The 16,852-nt window shown below is 42.7% G+C and overlaps 1 protein-coding gene across 8 annotated transcripts in view; it reads left to right on the forward strand.

Moving 5' to 3' along the window:
• The window catches only part of RASAL2 (RAS protein activator like 2), a 187,978-nt gene that overhangs the window by 46,468 nt on the left and 124,658 nt on the right, over positions 1–16,852 (forward strand). For 2 of the 8 annotated variants that reach the window (XM_055724684.1, XM_055724685.1), the window contains exon 1: positions 12,478–13,395. The exons of 4 other annotated variants lie outside the window; for them this stretch is intronic. In XM_055724684.1, coding sequence (XP_055580659.1) covers positions 12,801–13,395 — 595 coding nt within the window. In that variant the 5' untranslated portion in view covers positions 12,478–12,800. Of the gene's footprint in view, positions 1–12,469; positions 13,396–16,852 lie in introns of those variants that run through there. 2 more of the 8 variants (XM_055724686.1, XM_014277327.3) reach the window with 2 other exon arrangements.

The following is a 16,852-nucleotide window of genomic DNA, read 5'->3' on the forward strand; positions in this document are numbered from 1 at the left end:
CCACACAACTTCTCCCCAAGTCTCAAAACGGTGTGTTAATCCTGTGCCACCAGCACCTTTTAGCCTGAAGCTGTTTGTGCGTCACTGTGCCTTTGGGTACCAGAGGGCACAGCCGCTTTGAAGCGGGACCCCAGGGTGTGGGTTGGCAAGGAGGCTTCGAAGCGTGTTCTGCCACCTTTCTTACTTTTCCATATCGGGTGTGAGCAAGAGCAGATCTAACTGGGTCCCCTGTCCGTCTGACCTCCCGTACAGTGGGCTTGCAAGTAGGGAGAAAGTTGTGCTGAGCTCTGGAGTCTTTTCCTTCCATCATTCCTTCCCTTTTAACCATTTCTACCCCAAAATTCTTCCGGCTGGCGGTGGTAAGAGGAGAGCCTTGTGGCTTTTGCAGGTGATTTGGCCGGTTAATCTTTGTTTTAAAGATGAAACGTGTAGGAGGAGCTTTACAGACCTTAAGACCTGACCTGGGTTTTCATAGTTAAAACAATGGATGCACTAGTATGGGAAAAGAAGTTGCACGTTACCCAAACAAATAGTATAACCCTTACGCAGGGTTTGACCTACGGGGCTTTTTCTCTGTTTGTAGCATTCCAGGGAGATCTGACATCGGCTTGCTGTGAAGTAAGGAAGGAACAGGAAGCAAAGGTCTTGTGTTCATCTAACATGGGGGTGTAGGGAATACCGAATTGGGAGGATTTCCTGGCCTTTCTTGTTTTTTTGGAAAGAAGAAAACAAAACTAAGACACACACACACACACACAAAAAAAAAATCCTTGTTCTTCTGCCTCTTCCCTTGCCACTCCCCACCACTTCTGCCTCACGCATCACCAGCCCAGGGTGGAATGTTTCCAGGCTCCTTTTTGAAGATATTTATAAATAAGTTGAGCTCCATATGTTTGTTTTTTCCCCAATGATTACTGTAAGTCATTGTATTTCTGTATAATTGATCTAAGCATGGCAACTTGCATCTAGGGAGGGAAGTTGCGAATGGGTTTGGCCTGTGCTGTGCAAGCATGGAGAAAGGAAATAAAAAAATAGTTTGACAATAACCCTAGCAATGACAGCTGGGGAGAGAAACTTGTTAAAAAAAATACAAGTTAGTTTTAACTTGTTTAGAAACAATGAGAATAAATGTGCTACATAACTGTTACGAACTAAAATAAGAGCGGGCAATAGCAGGCACAGATTTTTCTCCTCTAGCCTCAGCCTGCCCAGCAAAACTGAGCTTTGCTTTCATAAATATCAATAGATCAAGAAGGGCAAAGGCAGTGTAAGTCAGGAGTATTTTTAGCAAGGAGAAAAAGCATTTCAGCAGTGCTCCTTTCTATACGTTATGGTTATAAATCACATTACAGTAGTATGCTTCAGAACAACTCAAGATTTTGGGTTCAGTGTCCACGGTATGTAGATTTTGTTTCCTAACACAGAAGGAGTGAATTCTACTTGTTCCTACATGGTTTGAGGGAAGAGGGAATGTATGGGTGGATGTATGCTGCAGTTAGAAATATCTGTGGTGGAAAAACACCAGCTCCAGCAGGGCTGGGGGAGCAAATGCTCAGCCATGTCCCATGTAAGGAGATTAGGTTAATACTGCAGCATGGACTTAGCAAAAATTAGAAAGAATAAGGCTACATTAATTCACACAGGTCTAGTTTCTGTAGCAGAATGACAAAACAAACCTAGTAATAGTTTAAAAATACAACCCTGAATAAAAGAACTTTCTCCTCCTTGTTCCCCCTCCTCCTCTCATTTCCTGTTTGGACACCCAAAGTTGGAAAATTCGAGTGGGTTTGGAATGGGGTTTTTCTTTCCCCCCATGCCTTCATTTAATAAAAATAAAATAAAAGATATATTAAAAAAATTAAAAATGCCTGTTTCTGTAGCTGTGACTCAGTCCTGCGGTGCCTATCTGCCTTGTGTCAGGCATGGGGCTGTCTGGGGGAAGCGGAGTACGCACATACCCAAACCGTGATGCAAGCTTTGAAATTGCACCAAGTGCACTCGTAGCATCAAATGTGCCGGATCACGCTGCGTTTCCAGTAACAGCCAGAGCTCTCTTGGCTCTGAGTGGGAGAGTGGTCATGCAGTCTGAAAAGGGGAGAGAGGCCAAATTGCACATTCATTTCGATAATTAGGTAAACAGTAAATATGAGAAGTCTGTCTCCTACTCAAACTCCATTGTTTTTTCCTAAAAGTCTATATTTAGATTTGGCAGCTAGATTTATCACAATAACTGGTGCATTGTTTAAACAAGGTCCCTGATGTGTGTGCCTGTTTATCTCTGCTTAACTGGATTGCTTATTTGAAATAGAAATACCTCCAAAAATACTATGCAGCGCTCTTAAACTTGCGTACTTGACTCCTGAGGCACATGGTCTTTATTAGAAAATAGATGCAATTATTCACATTCAAGTTTTGCAGCTTGAAGTCCTGAAGGATTTGTACATAAAACTGTAGAGATTTGATTACATCCTGATTTTATGTCTCACTGGTATATGAGTGTTTCATATGTGTAAAAACCTTTTTATAAGGCATAGATTGTAAGAAATAACTAAGTGAAGCCATACGAGCGCTGTCCTGTCTGTTGGAATTGGAATACACATGTTCATTAGTTTAGTCTAGCCTTGGTCGTTGCTTACATATTTATAAATCCCAAAGTGGCTTTGTGTTTTATATTTAGAGCAAATACTTCTGGACTTGTTGGCCGGTTGCTTTGAAACTTTACGATGCAGTTTCAGGATCGGACTTTGTCCGCAGCACTTGTGCACCGCTCAATGAGGATGGAGCGTGGTTTACTAGCAATGCTAGCGTGGTCAAGGTAAAACTACAAATAGCAGCTCATTTTCCCTTTTGCTGATGAAGTGAGTAAACCTGAAGGTCTTGAAATACACTCAAGCAGTAGTTTGAGGAGGAATGTTTTGATCAAGTAACTTTTTTGATAGTAGTTGTGCATTGAGAGGGTGGGAGAAAACTTAACTGAAGCTGCTGCTTCCCATGACCTTGGTGCAGCTGGCTGTTGGCAGGTCATTTCGTAGGACTGGCAGTAATTTTTTTGTGGACATTTAGTGGCTTCTTTCTGAAAGCTGGTTGCTTTGTAGGTGTGATGGCTGTGATAGTAGCACCCTAAAGTGGCTTGTACAGAACTGTCTGTGGGTTTAAATAAAAAGCATTTAAGAGATGCCCACTGGAGAGGGTTTTGCTCTAAGCAAGAGCATGCAGTTTGGGAGTCTTTTGTTGGTTTGGTTTTGGTTTTTCCCTGGTCCACTTAAACCTTTTGCTTGACGTTTCCATTTTTTGCGCTGGAAATAACTGAGACTATTTATTTTTTAAGAGATTGCTGAACAGTAGTTGTCTACTGCAAGTGCTGTTTGTGCAAATTACAAATGGGACTTTGCATGCTCAGTTTATAAAGGATTGACCTCAGAAATAGGCACTTCTGTCATCCGGTAAGCCAGCATTCACACCTCATGAAACAAAACCAAAGTAATTTTGGAACTTGAAAGAGAAGTAGTCTCTGGTACAGTAAAAACAAAAGAGAAGACACAAAATAAATGAAGTGTTTGTGTTGTGGGCATGGCTCGCTGTTGTGTGCAGTTGGAAGATTGAGCTTCCGCCTCCCTGCCCAGCTGACACAGAGAGCAGCCCTCCTTCCTTTAACGGTGGGAACTCTGCCTGAGATGCAATAACTCTTGCTTTGTGCAAATGCGTTTTTCACAATGTTCAGGTTGTTTTCTGGTTTGTTTTGGGTTTTTTGGGTTGGTTGGTTGGTTTTTGTTTTGTCCTGCAGTGAGGAGGTGTGTGCATGTGTCATAGATTTGTTCCCTACATAGTCTCTGAGAGAGAAATTGTCTTCCTTCCCTCTCTCCCTCCCTTCCTCTCCCTTCAAAGCTCGAAATTATTTGGTATCTTTCTTTTTTGGGGAAAGCCTCTTTTGTACATGTTGCCATCAGACACATTTTATTATTAACTTTTGAGGGATTTCATTTCAGTTCTTAGTTCGGGCTCAGTAGTAGGACAGACAGATCAATCACTCGGAGATCATGTGGTGCTATCACAAGGAATGTCCTATACTGGACATCCTTAATCATTCTTTAAACTACAAACACAGGTATAGATTTAGTCAAAGAGGGTGTGCTCCTTTTTCCCAGTCTCGTGCTGGTTTTGGTGCCTGCAGGTCACCTTGCTTCATCTTTTGGCTCTGCACGCTTTTGCCTGTTGTGAAACCTCTTCCAGCCCTGGCGCGCTGGTCTCACGGTTGGCTGGGGCTGGCAGAAGGTACATCTTCATCTTAGTGCTTCATCACTGTCCCAGACTTCTGGCTTTTGCACTGATTCAAGACTGTTCCTGACAGACAACCTGTGGAGAAAGAACTCTTCTGGTTAGAAGGTGACGTACATGTAATAATCGCGCCCCCACCCTTTTATTTCTTCCTTCTGTTTTGGTTGGGTTTTTTACAACTTTCTCCATGCGGTGTGTAGTAGTTAGTGCTACAGCAACTGGAATTTTACACAGACTGTCTTTCCAAGCTGGTACTAAATGTTTTCATTGCAAACTTTTGGCATTTTGAGATACTGGCATGTTTTATTTTTTTTTCCCTGTGATCCATTTCTCCTTTTAGATGAAGGTTTGATTTAAACTCCTGCACACCGCTGGTTTCTTGTCAATTGTTGCGCTTCAGTTTGCTAATATTAATACAGTCTTCTGGACGGGCTGTGGGGTGGGTGTTAGGCTAGTTCTCATACAGCTTAAGGTATTCCTCAGCCTAAATTCAGAGCCTAAAATAATTATCGATTTGTGAATTCTTGCTCTTGGTTGGTTGTATGCCCAGCTCCCCATGCCCATCTCCATGGCTCATGCTTTTAACACTGTCTGGTCTCGCAGGCAGAAACCCCACTGGATATCAGCGCTGTTGTGAACCCCTGTGCAGACTGGATGTAAAACCAACTCGGCAACTCAAGTATGTGTTGGTGATTTCAAAAATTAAAGTTTGTTTAGTCATGTTCCTTCTGTTCACACACGGATTCCATACGTGTCAAACACCTTGGGTTTTAGATACTTCAGAAATGTACTGTATTTCTGTATGTGTGAACTAACAGTTCACTTTCTTGTCACAGGCTAGACTTAAGTCTTGCTAGTTTGGCCATGGAAACCCCCGGGTCTGCCTGTTGGCATTTTCTAACAGTAAACCAGACTCCAGAACAGTAAGTGCTTGGCACAGGGCATTGGAAAAACCTCTGTCCTGTTGTCCTGTTGCTACCCATCTTTCCACCCCAGCTATCACAAAGTCTTGCTGCTTAACACCAGTGCAGGGTAAGGGTAAGAGTCATGGCAGAGGACAAGGCTATTTCTACTACTTGTGGTGTTTATATGGTAAATGCCAGAATTATAATTATGGATTTTGCTGAAGTTTGTTCCTTATTTATACCATAGGAGTACATTGATACACAATGATTTTTGGAAAGTATTGTCAATTAATTGGGGGTTATCTTTTGCAGCTAGTTGGCTTTGCAGTGGGATTTCTAGTGTTTGAGAAACTACATTTTAAAATACACTTACAAAGCGAGTGTCGCATGAAGGAATTGCTAAAATAAAAGTAGTTGATTCACTCTTGTAGGGAAGAGCACGACAAAACAAGGCCAACAGAGTTAGAACAATTAATTTTTTTAAAAAACGTACAGAATGAAATTATAAACCCAACGCCTAATATCCTTGGTGGAGAGTAGAGTTGGTAGGTGTTATTATTGCAACAGTCTGCACTGAGGATGTGCTTCTTTTACAGTTACATAAAAATAATGCCTGGAAAGTTTGAATATATGCACCTGCTACTTGGGCATAATTACCAAGACCATTTTTGAGGTGTTTATCCATTAACATGCGTATATACTATGATTATTTTTCCTCTTGGTAATACTTAAGCTGCAGTTGGTTTGATGCCTGCAGGGATCACATCTAGCAATAAAACTGTGTTCTGTTGGTAACCCCCTGCTTTAAGATGTTGGGAATAACGCTTCCCCACTGGCTGCCTCCACCCTCCCCCCCTCCCCCCCCCCCCCCAAAAAAAAAAAAAAAAAAGTCCAGAAAACTTCAATTGGAAAAGGAATGAGGTGATGGAAAAGTAATTTTACCGGCTGAAAAACAGCATTAAAAACTTAAATCAGTAGCTTGCGTGTATTTCACATGGTGCCAAGATCAACATCTGATCATCAAGAAATGGATGTTGGAGTGGGGATAAGCACTTTTTTACTTATATAGTTGAAGGACAGTCTTGCAAAAGTTGGCAGTGAAGTAGGTCAGTGCACTTGTCTGTCTTTAGGAGCTACAGCCGTGGCTCCAGAGGGTTTCTTTCAGCTTGAGCTTCCTGTATGTGTCGGTGGCTTCACAGCTGGGCATGGTGGTAAGCCCACGGAGGAGCCAGACCTGTGCGAGCAGCAGTGTCGCAGGTCGGGGCCAACAGCTTGCCTGCCTGACGGAAAACCTGCAAGTGTCTACAAATTTCTGAGGCAAGTGTCGCCACTCGCTGCAGACGGGTCTTTTTACTGTTACGATTTTCTGTGCTATGAAGTAGTTGCCAGAGTGTTTACCTTCAGGTTAGAAGTTTGTTTATTTGCACCAGTGCATGTTGCTAAATACTTGGCTGGCTCAGGGTGGCGTTGCTCGCAGCTGTGTGTGGGCTCGCTCAGCCGCTGTATGCGCTTGGCTAGCTCTTAAATGTATGTTTTTATGGCCCTTCAAACTTGGCATGAGCTGCGTTTTGTCGTCAACAACAACGACAAAAGATTGCTAGTGAAATTAAAATCTGGCATCGCTGTTCTACAGGTTTATTGGCAACGTATTGAAATGGGATTTTCTTGCTAACTTTTCCTGGCATCCTTCCAAAACCCAGCATCTCATAAATTTATATTATCTTTCACTGCTTTGCTCAGTTGTCAGGGCTGTAGCAGCTTCTCATGCAGATCATGGGAATGGCATGGAAAAATGAAGCCAGAAGATTTTCAAGCGGGGAATTTTTATCAGCAGAGAAATTGTAGAAGTTTTGCTATGGAATGAGGGGGCAGAAATCTTGAAGAGTTTTTCAGTACCTGCCTTCAGAAACTAGAGCACCACAAATGCAGAGCCGAGTCAGTTGGCATCACTGCGGCTTTGGCTATAGGGAAAGGTAAAAGGCTTGGAAACACAGGGCAATGACAGCACAACGTGTCTTGGCACAGCAATTTCGGATCAGGAAATTGCGGTACTCTCTGGTATTTAAGTGCTTTGGTCTCGCTATTTAGCTTGTTCATAGATGCATTTCGCTCTCAGCATAGTGATAGTGAGGACGGCATACCTCCTTGATTTATCTGGGGCAGGTGAGCTTTCTGTGTGGTCATTGATACGCATTGCCAGCTCAAAGCTTGTGAGATAAACGGGGCAGCTTTGCTCAGAGAAACTCTAATTTGGCTCAGTTAAATTATCTGTGTTCCAGCCATGCCAATTCCAAACTCCAGCAAACTCCTTGCTTTTCCAGCCACTCTAATCCCAAATGCAACAGTTGATAAGGTGCTATTTCATTTGTCCTCGGCATAACTTTGTGCACTACATGCTAAGCGGTCGAGTAAGTCAGGTGCACTGGTCTGTACCGAGCTGAGGAAAAGTGATATCCACCTGCAGGAAATGTTGCAGGGGGAAACAGATGAATCTCAGTGATAGGAGATGGGAAGGGGATGTTAGGTCATTAATTACTTAGCCTTGCATAAACAAAACTTAATATTTTGAAAAGTCCCTATTGTAAAGGGAAGGAAAAATCTTTCATCTTCTGTGCCCTTTAGCTCCATGTCAAGTTGGGTCAATTGGAAGACTTTTGTGATGGTTTCTGCTTTATATATTGATTACTCCTTCGTGACCTGTTCCAGTGCAGCGAGCATTGGGCTAGTTTTGAAGGGGAAAAGAGCCAAGGGTAGCTAGACTGCAAAACTGAGGATCCCTGCATGACTGCATCCCTTCTGATGTCTCTGGGGAGGGTGCAGGGTGCAATTTGTTTTACTTCTCTGCATGTTAAAGAACTTACTTGATGGCTGGTAATTGGTGACTTAGTCTGGGATCTTCGCAGAAGCAGTGTTTCTTAACCTGCTATCTTTATGATTTAGAGGAGAAGACAGTTGAAAACCCAAGTGTGCTGCACAAATGTTCAGGGTTGTGGGTCTTGGTGGTTGTGTGGGGGTTGGGTTGGGTTTTTGCTCCTTTTTTTTTTTAAACATGTTTCTCTTTGCCCCTTCCCCATTCATGTCTTGGCAAATGTTTTAAAAAATGAGAAGCTGCTACATTTGTGTTTGGTCCAAAACTAATTTGAAATGGAGTAGTTTAGTCACGGGAGGTTTCAATTACTCTTTTTCTCAATATAAGCTGTGCTAAAGATGCACTAAAATTTTACATGTTGTAGTGCCTTTACTCAAGCACTAGACAGCTTTCAGAGAGAGAGAGAGAGAACATTAAACATTAATTTTTATCATCAGAGACAAGTTCTCCCTCCAGCTGGTTGGCAATGAAGCATTTGGGGGTTTTGTGGTTGTGCTGCTGCTTTTTTTTTTTTTTTTGTTAATTGGCTGATAGTATTTATTAAACAAGAGATACTGTGAGGAATTTCTGAAGCTTCATGCAGCAGAGATGGGTAGGTTTTTTTGAAAGCCGAATGGTGGAAAGCAGACTGCCCACGCAGGGGGCTGTTGCCAAAGAATTATCTTCATATGCTCGGTGAAAATGTAATGCTGCTTGTGTACGTTTTCTGTGAAATATTGTTATAAAGTTAAGAAAGATTGTTTTCCAATATTATCTTAAAGCTGAAATACAATTATATTCCAACATAGCAAATCTGCATTTTGTGCATAAATTACTTAAATATCTAGGACTAGTGAAATATATGCTATTAAACATGTCAAAGTGGGTAACTGAATGACTAGATTGTTAGGAAGAAAATAGTAATTTTCTGAAAAAGCTAAATGAATGATTTGGCACAAATAACTGCAAACATTACCAAAAAAATAACTTCTTCTGAAGGAAATTTCCTAGCAGAGGATCACATTTTTATGCAGTAGGTATTAAAAACAGGAGGTGTAAGTGGAAGATACTCCAGACTTTCTCAAGTTAATTGACAAGCTCTTTTCTTCCATTGAAATTATTCTACCTGCTGACAGTTGAATGGGTGGCTCTGTATGGTTAGAGATCTCGCATAACCAATATGTTAGTCACTGCTGTAAGCTGATTTCTTTGTGAAAGTGAGACTGTATAAATGCTTCCCAAGCTAAACTGCTGCTCTGAAAGGGCTTGAGCTTTTGCGTAAGTAGCTGAACTGTGGGTCAAGGAGAAAGTTCTGCTATGTGAATTAGTCTCTTGCGTGTTATCTGTACAAGAAATGCTGGAGCCAAGTGAGACCAATTTAACTCAGCAGCACAGAATTACTATAGAGCAAGGGGTTTTGTTTGGGCAGTATCTTTGCTGCTGCTGCTGTGTATATAAGGAAGAGTCAGTCCAGTTTGACTCAAAGCCCAGTCTAAAATTTTTGAGGTAGAAATTAAAAAAATTGTCTTTCTGGTAGACTAAGCAAACTTGTGTATCAGTGATTTGATGTCAACAAACATGTAAGCCTTATATGCCTTTTTGGAAGCACTTTGAGAAAGACCGTTTTGCCCTCTGTAGAGAGTGCACTGTGAAACCTCAGCTAAGTGGAGGCAGCTGGATAACAGTTTTCTTTGATCACAAAAATCTTGCGCCTGAGCAGCGGTAACGTGAAATCAAAAGTGAAATCAGAAGTCAAAAGTAAGACCCTTCTTAACATTATTCAAACTTAAACTAAACTGTGACTTTGATGTTCCTGGGCTTCATGTTCAGTGCTGTTAGGTCTGCACAGAACTGTGGTCCAATCCCTGGCCACACCAATAAAAATATTTTTGAGTAGAAGTTAACCCGTAACTGGTTTTGCACCTCGCTTCATGCTGTAACTTGAGACATGGTTAATCTTTCTGTGCGTTCCCTTGCTGAAATGGGTGGTCTGTGTAAGTCAGTAATTGGTGTCATGCAGGCTGTATTGGGAAGGAGATGAAATGATCTTTCCATACAGCCAGGTGTCCACAGGATGGCAGTGAAAAAGAACAAGGATAGTAGCAGGCCTGGTGCTCACCTCTGTGCTCATGCAAAGACAGCGTCTCACCTGAAGTTTTGTTCTGTCCAAAGTGCGGTTGTGCTAAATAAATCCCGGATTCAGAATAATGTTGACGCAGCTGGTGTCATATTATCAGAGTTGAGCTATTCCTGTTGATCATACTGAGTCTGCTGATACAGCAGATAAGTGCTTTCAAAACGCTGTTTCAGAACATGGTTTGTATGGGTGCTCAGCTTGGTTGTTACATTTCAACAGGAGTTCGAAAGTGTGCTAGAAGCCTATAACAAGCAAATCCCAGGAGGACTTTTGCTGAGCTGAACAGACTGTCTGTCCATTTTCTGTCCTCTCCTGCCCTTCTGTGCTCCTAAATCAAAAGTAGATGTAGATGTGCTAGTGGAAATTTGTACAAGCAAGGCTTAGAGAGCTGACCAGAAACCTGCCTCACATTCTCAGTTTTCTCTGCTTGATTATGGCTTGTGCCATTAGAGTGAACCACATTGTCATCTGTTGTATTTACTCATACTTACTTCTGAAGTTCCACAAAGCCTGCTTCACCAGACTGGCTAATTCAAAGCATTTGTTCAAAGCACTGCTGCCACATTAGTAGTAAAAGGCTTAACATGGAAAACGAGGACCCACTGCTGAAAGGGGTGGGTGACCTAGTAGCGGTAGACCCAGTTAAAGTTGGTGTCCTCGATGCTGTGTTTGCTTCAGCCTTCAGAAACTAGGACTCCCAGGCCTCTGCTTTGTGAAAAGGATCGAGAAGGAGAAAAGCTGCCAGCAGCGTATGAGAGGCAAGTCAGTAATTACTTACAAGAACTCAACCCATGCAAGTCCCCTGGGATCAAGAAACAGAAGAGCCAGCTAACTTTTTCCTGGTGAATTCTCTGTCTCATTTTTGCGATGGGAGTACTTGTATCTCTGTATGTATTCACTGCTCCTTGTGCTTCCTTGAGATCGTTGCTCTGGATGGGAATTGTAGCAGTGTTCTTGTTTAAGTGTATTTTGTCATTTAAGACTCGTGCTCTGAGCAGCATGACTTTCTACAAAGCACAAAAGTCAGCATCATTATTTTTGATACAGAATTTGTATTGCGATGTCTGAGCTGTTTTTGCTTCTGAGGTTATTTTTTGTGACTTCTTGAACATGGTGATTTTAGATAGTCACTTCTTTTGCTTCTAATTGTAAAATGTAACTTGCTGCTGAATAGAGAAATTACTTCTTGATGTGATGGAAGTCTTTGGGTAACTTCATGCCTGTTCTGGGGAGCAGTGACACCCTATTCCATGCATACACGTAGGTAAGGAAGTTTTTGCATCTGCATTTGTCAGGAATGTACTCTGGCTGACAAATGCAGCCTAGCTTAAAGGCAGATCCCACAGTAGGTCAGTTAAGCTTTATTGGTCTGCCAGGCCAGATTATTGTTTTCCTTAAGCAGAGAAGTAGCTTTCATTGTCACTTGATTGCCAAAGGTCTGTCAGCATTTCCATTATAAACCCCCTATTTTCAGGGATTTGAGTAGACTTGAGATTTAAGTGTTCTGGTCTAAAACTTGGCAAACATGATCAGAGTTCACCAGCGGATATTTTCTTTATGAGATTTTAAAATAGTCAGCTGTTTCTTAAATTGTGGAGAAGGCAAGAATTATTTTTTCCCCTCTTGGTTAAACAGATAGGACTATTTTTTCCATCTCATTTATTCCAACTAGGTTCATAAAAATAAAGCCCCATTATGTTGTTCTTAAGGAAAAAAAAAAAGGGGGGGGGGGGGAGGAGAAAAATGAAAATCTGCGTGCTGTCCTGTTGTGTTTACCAGAGGATCGTGCCTCAAAACCCTCCCTTTGCTTTGGTCTGTGTTTGGTGATGTCCCACCCACCCCTCTCTGTCCCTTTTCTCCTCCCCTTTACTTATTTCCCTTCAGTGTATTTACACTCTTCCTACATAAGTTGCAGTGTTTCTTCTCCTTACTCCATTCCTCCCGTTTGCCTTTCTCTCTGGGGCTTCCAGCATTCGTTTCTGATGATTCTGCCCATTTTACCTCTCTCTAAAAGGCAACTCTGAGGTATTCTTAAGTGATACGACGTACCTGTGGTAAATATAAACTCTAGGAATCATCTTTATGTTGTTTGTTACTTTATACTTAACTATATGTGTTGTTATGTACTTTACTATTTAACTGAAAAACATAACATGCATGACTCTCAGTTGAGTACTGTAATTTTTTTAACGCTTTTTTGACTTTGCTGTGACTCTAGAGAGAAGTACTTTCGTATTCTTTTTTTTTTTTTTAACCAAATCTTTAATGTAGACTGAAAAAAGCGAAGTGTGATTGGTGCAGAACACCACTGTGGGTTTTCATGGCTGGGCTCTTTTAGTCATTTCCTGAAAGCTTGGTGCAGAAATGTGGCAGTGCAGGAAGCATCAGCAAGCTTAGCAAGGCTTCATGTACTGTTAGAAGTCAGCTTGCTGTAGGTGAGGGCACATTCTTCTTGCTGAGATGTAGAAAGACCTGGTTTTGGGACTGATGGTCAAGATCTTCAGGAAGAACCTCTGCTTGTGGTTCACAGTGGTGAGCAGAGTGACTGGGGCTTTAAAATGGTGAGGGACTACGGCTATATGATTATTAAGCAACAAGGAATGTAAGTTAAGAGCTGAAATTCAAGGGGTGGAAAATGAATTCTTTCAAAAAGCACCACAGCCTCTCTCCCAGGACCTTCAGAAGATCATTGTCGGAACAAGATGCTGGCACTGCTGCCTTGAAGGGCTATCATTGGTACCACCAAATGAAAAGCAAGAAGATGAATAAACAATTGAGTTCTGACCCAGAGAAACCTCTGGGAGCATACAGGTGGCAGATGCATCCTCGGCTTCCCTGGAAGATAAGCAAAAGAGAGAGCTCCTGCAGGCTGAAAGGGGAATGCAGTGATCCAAGTCTTGCCAAAAGTTCTGCAAGCGTGGATGCTACCAGCGCTGATGATCTCCACAAAGACCCAACAGAGATGCTTTTCCAGGCAAGGACTAGACCATTTCGTGTTCCCTTCAACCGCTCTCTGTCTGAACCCATGCCACATGTTGGAAACAGGCATGCAAAGCCATTTCTGCAAGCCGTGCGCTCAGTGGACTCTGAACAGCAGGGCTACTTCATCCGTGGCATTTTCTCCTCTCTCTCAAGTGGCTTCTCAAAGATAATGAGTCGAAAAGGGGAGCCTGGCAATGAGTCAGTCAATGAAGGGAAGACAGACGATAATGACACTGATTTGAGTACAGGTAATGAACTCATTTTTGTTTCGTTCTACTTCTGTTTGTGTAACAGGAGACATATGATAGTTATTTAAACTGGTTTTTAACTTGGTTTTATTAACATGGCGTTGGCAGTGCTCTGATATTGTATCTGACTTTTTAAAAAGCGACTGAAAAAGGGCCTTTCCTGATAAGGAAGTGGTGTGAGATGTTTTGGGGTGTGTGATTAAAAACTCGGACTTGCCTTTAAAGCAAGCATGGTCTGGTGGAAGCAGTGGCATTTCTCTCTCCGATGCACCCTGTGTGGGGGGTGCAGTCCTGCAGGCATGGTAGCCTCCGTGGGATTACAGTGCCCTGACTGGGATATGCAGCCTGCTACTGTAAATGAAGTACCAGGAAGAGAGAGAAATCAAGCTGTCTGTTAAACAGTGTTCAAGACAGCGAAATGGATCTAGTTCCTCATATTTAGATTCACCATTTTGTAATCAACCAGTTAAATTCTGGCAAGAGCAGCTTTTCTTTAAGGAAAAATAAAAACCAACTACCAGAGGCTGGTCTCTGTAGATGCCAAGGACAGCGGTGTTGCAAAGGTTTAGCCAGCTGGGACTGAGGTCAGCAAGATGCTAGTCTGAGATTTCATAAATGTACCTTGTTGATAACAACACTCATAAAGCAGAAAAAAAATAGGGGGAAAAGGAGAGAAATTTGCATTCTGTTCTCTTGGTCTTTCCTGGAACTTTCTAATGGGCTATCCAGCCTGAACAGGGTAACTGATGATGCTCTGAAAAACCCCACAAAGTTTAAATTTGTAATAAAACCAAAAAATAAACCTTTATTTTTCCCACAACCTCAGAAGTTTCCAGAGTCCTCCAGATAATTGTATTAAAAACTCAGTAACATCTGGATCCAGTTGAAACTGCTGGACAAGTCATCACTATTCAAAAACCCTCAGTTTAGTAGTAGTAGTGAAAGAATAATATGGTCTGTCTGCAGGGGTTTCAGTCTTTCAGTCACAGTGGAATGTCCCTGACAAGCTTATGTTTGGTGCTGGAAGCAGTCACGTTGCTTCAGGTATCTGTTCAAATCTAAGTACCTACAGTCACTGATTCGTGTTTTCTCCGAGAGCTTTCGCAGTTGGAATTCGGCTTGATGATGCTTGTTAAATTGCGTGGAATACATAGGGGGAAAAAGAGCTCATAGAACTACTTTTTTTTTTTTTTTTCCCTTTTCTTTTTCTGTTGGTGGCTTCTTGTTAAGGGGTTGTTTGGTTTGGGTTTTTATTTCTAACATGAATGACTAGAGGGGAGACAAGAATTTCTGCTGCAGGCTTCCACTGGTGTTGAGACTTCCTGGGAGGCCGAATTGCTATGGCAGACTGGGACGTTCTGTTTGCTCTCTTCTGCCCGCCAATATACGTCAGCAAGCAGTATTGGGAGGGTATTCTATGTGACATAAGCGTTTTGGATCAAAATGTCACATCATGTGAAGGGCAGAGCATGCTGTGCTTCCCTTCTCCCCCAGTTCTGATATGCTTTGATACCAAAAGATTCTCTCATAATTCCAAAGTATTGTCAGTCGACTAGATTACTGGGATGCTTTGCTTTTAGTAGCGTGAAAAGTAAAGCAGAGGAAAAGGGTTATTTGTATTGTTTTATTTGTATTTGTATTGTATTATTACCACTTGGTAAATACTTCATGTTGGTTCTGGGACAGTGTCAGAGCTTTTTGGCTCTTTGGGGTCAGACGAACCTCTGCCTGAGCCTGCCAAAACTGGTTTTGCAGAGAGAGTCGCAGTTCAGGAACTGAGAGAAGAACAGAAAGACTAGATTAAAAGTCAGAACTCTCCCAAGGGAGGAAGTCGTAGCTGGGAAGGTGTTTGGGGAAACAAGGTTGATGCAGTCACCCACAAAATCACCTGAAACGGCCAGGTCCTGCTTGGGCTGCTGTCAAGGACCACAGAGCTTTTGGTGGGTTGGACACCTCTGTGGAATTTCTTTTCAGCCTTTGCCTTCTCAATGGCTGAGCCTCTGATCTTCAAGCAGACAACAGCTTAGGTTTAAGAGAACTAGTTCACCTTGTAAGACGTGTTGCTATGTGGGGTATGTAGCCATAGGACAACTAATTGCTTACCGCTGGTTTTATTTTTCCTTAAAGAAGAGCTGCTGTTGCCAGAATTAGCTGGAGCTGCTGTGTAGCATCTCCTGCCCCACACAGTGCTATAGGCTGAGACCTGATAAAACAGTGGCACCGCCTGTGAGCTCCTAGGGGTAAGATCTCAGGTCTGAGGGAGATAGCTTGGAGGCAAAAGGAGTGAGAGAACTATGCTTAGTCTATCATGTTCTTCAACCACAGTCTAGATGCTCAGAAGCGATCAGATCTTTTCTCCTTCCACAACCACACAAGTTTAGTTCTAGGGAGGGGGGTCACTAACTCTCCACCACCAGTTTTGGTGCTTGGGCAGGCAGAAGGTATCTTCCCGTGCCTACAGTCCTGTCCACTGTTCAGGGAAAAACCCAGGAAAAAGGATTCTGTTTTCCTCTCCAAGAGAGGCAGAGTTTGGGAATCCTCAGGCAACTGAAGTCTGTGGTAGAAGTGCTCAGGCACTTTACTAGCCAGGAGATGGTGTGAGGCATGGGGTTTCTCCAAAGCATGCAAACTGTTTGGCTTGGAAGAGCTTGATCAGAGGTCTCTCAGGAAACATTTATTTGGACAGAAGTTCTTGTCACTACAACCCAAACCCCAGAGGACCTTTTCCATGTTGTTAAATACCCAGTGGGAGAGGCGTGCTTTGGAGTTTATCCAGGAGAACCTAGAGGCATGCTCTCTGTCTCCCTTCTGTGCAAGGGGCCAAGCCCTTTACTTCCACAAGCTCACTTCATTGAAAGTATTTCCATTTTCCTCTGAAATACTTGCATATTATCAGCTTTTTAAAAGATTATCTTCCTTCCAACACTTGCCTGGCCTCTGGCTTCATCTCTGCATCAGAATTACAGAGGCTGAGTTGTCTGCAGGGGTTTGTGTCGCGATCGGTGGAGGTTGCTACTGATCTTTGTAAGCCTAGCGAAAGGGCAGTTCCTGTCTTCAAGGAGCTGTACCCTCCCCGAAGAGGATCAGTTGGGGTTTTTTTGGCAACCTGAGAAAAGGGAAGTGGGATTTAAAAAGAAAAGGGGGGGGGAAAAATATCAGGATAAATATTTTCCACTTGGTCTCACAGTCTAGGAAGCATGTTCAGACACTGCTTCATCGGCTCTTGGCTGTAGAAAGCCCTGCTGCATGGACTCAGGCATCCTCTTTGGCGATGAAAGGATGCTGAACCTTGGGCGAGCTGCCTCCTTTGGCTCTGCCCAGAGCTTTGGCAAGATGCAGAGGCTCCCTGGAGCATGTGGCATGCTTTCTGCGACATGCTACAGCCCAGGTTTTAGGAGAAAGAGGACATGGAGTGGGCAGTCAGTGGGAAGAGCAGAGCTCTTTCCATGGGTCTCCA

The sequence above is a fragment of the Falco cherrug genome, chromosome 12 (genome assembly GCF_023634085.1).
Source record: "Falco cherrug isolate bFalChe1 chromosome 12, bFalChe1.pri, whole genome shotgun sequence".
NCBI classification, from domain to species: Eukaryota; Metazoa; Chordata; class Aves; order Falconiformes; family Falconidae; genus Falco; species Falco cherrug.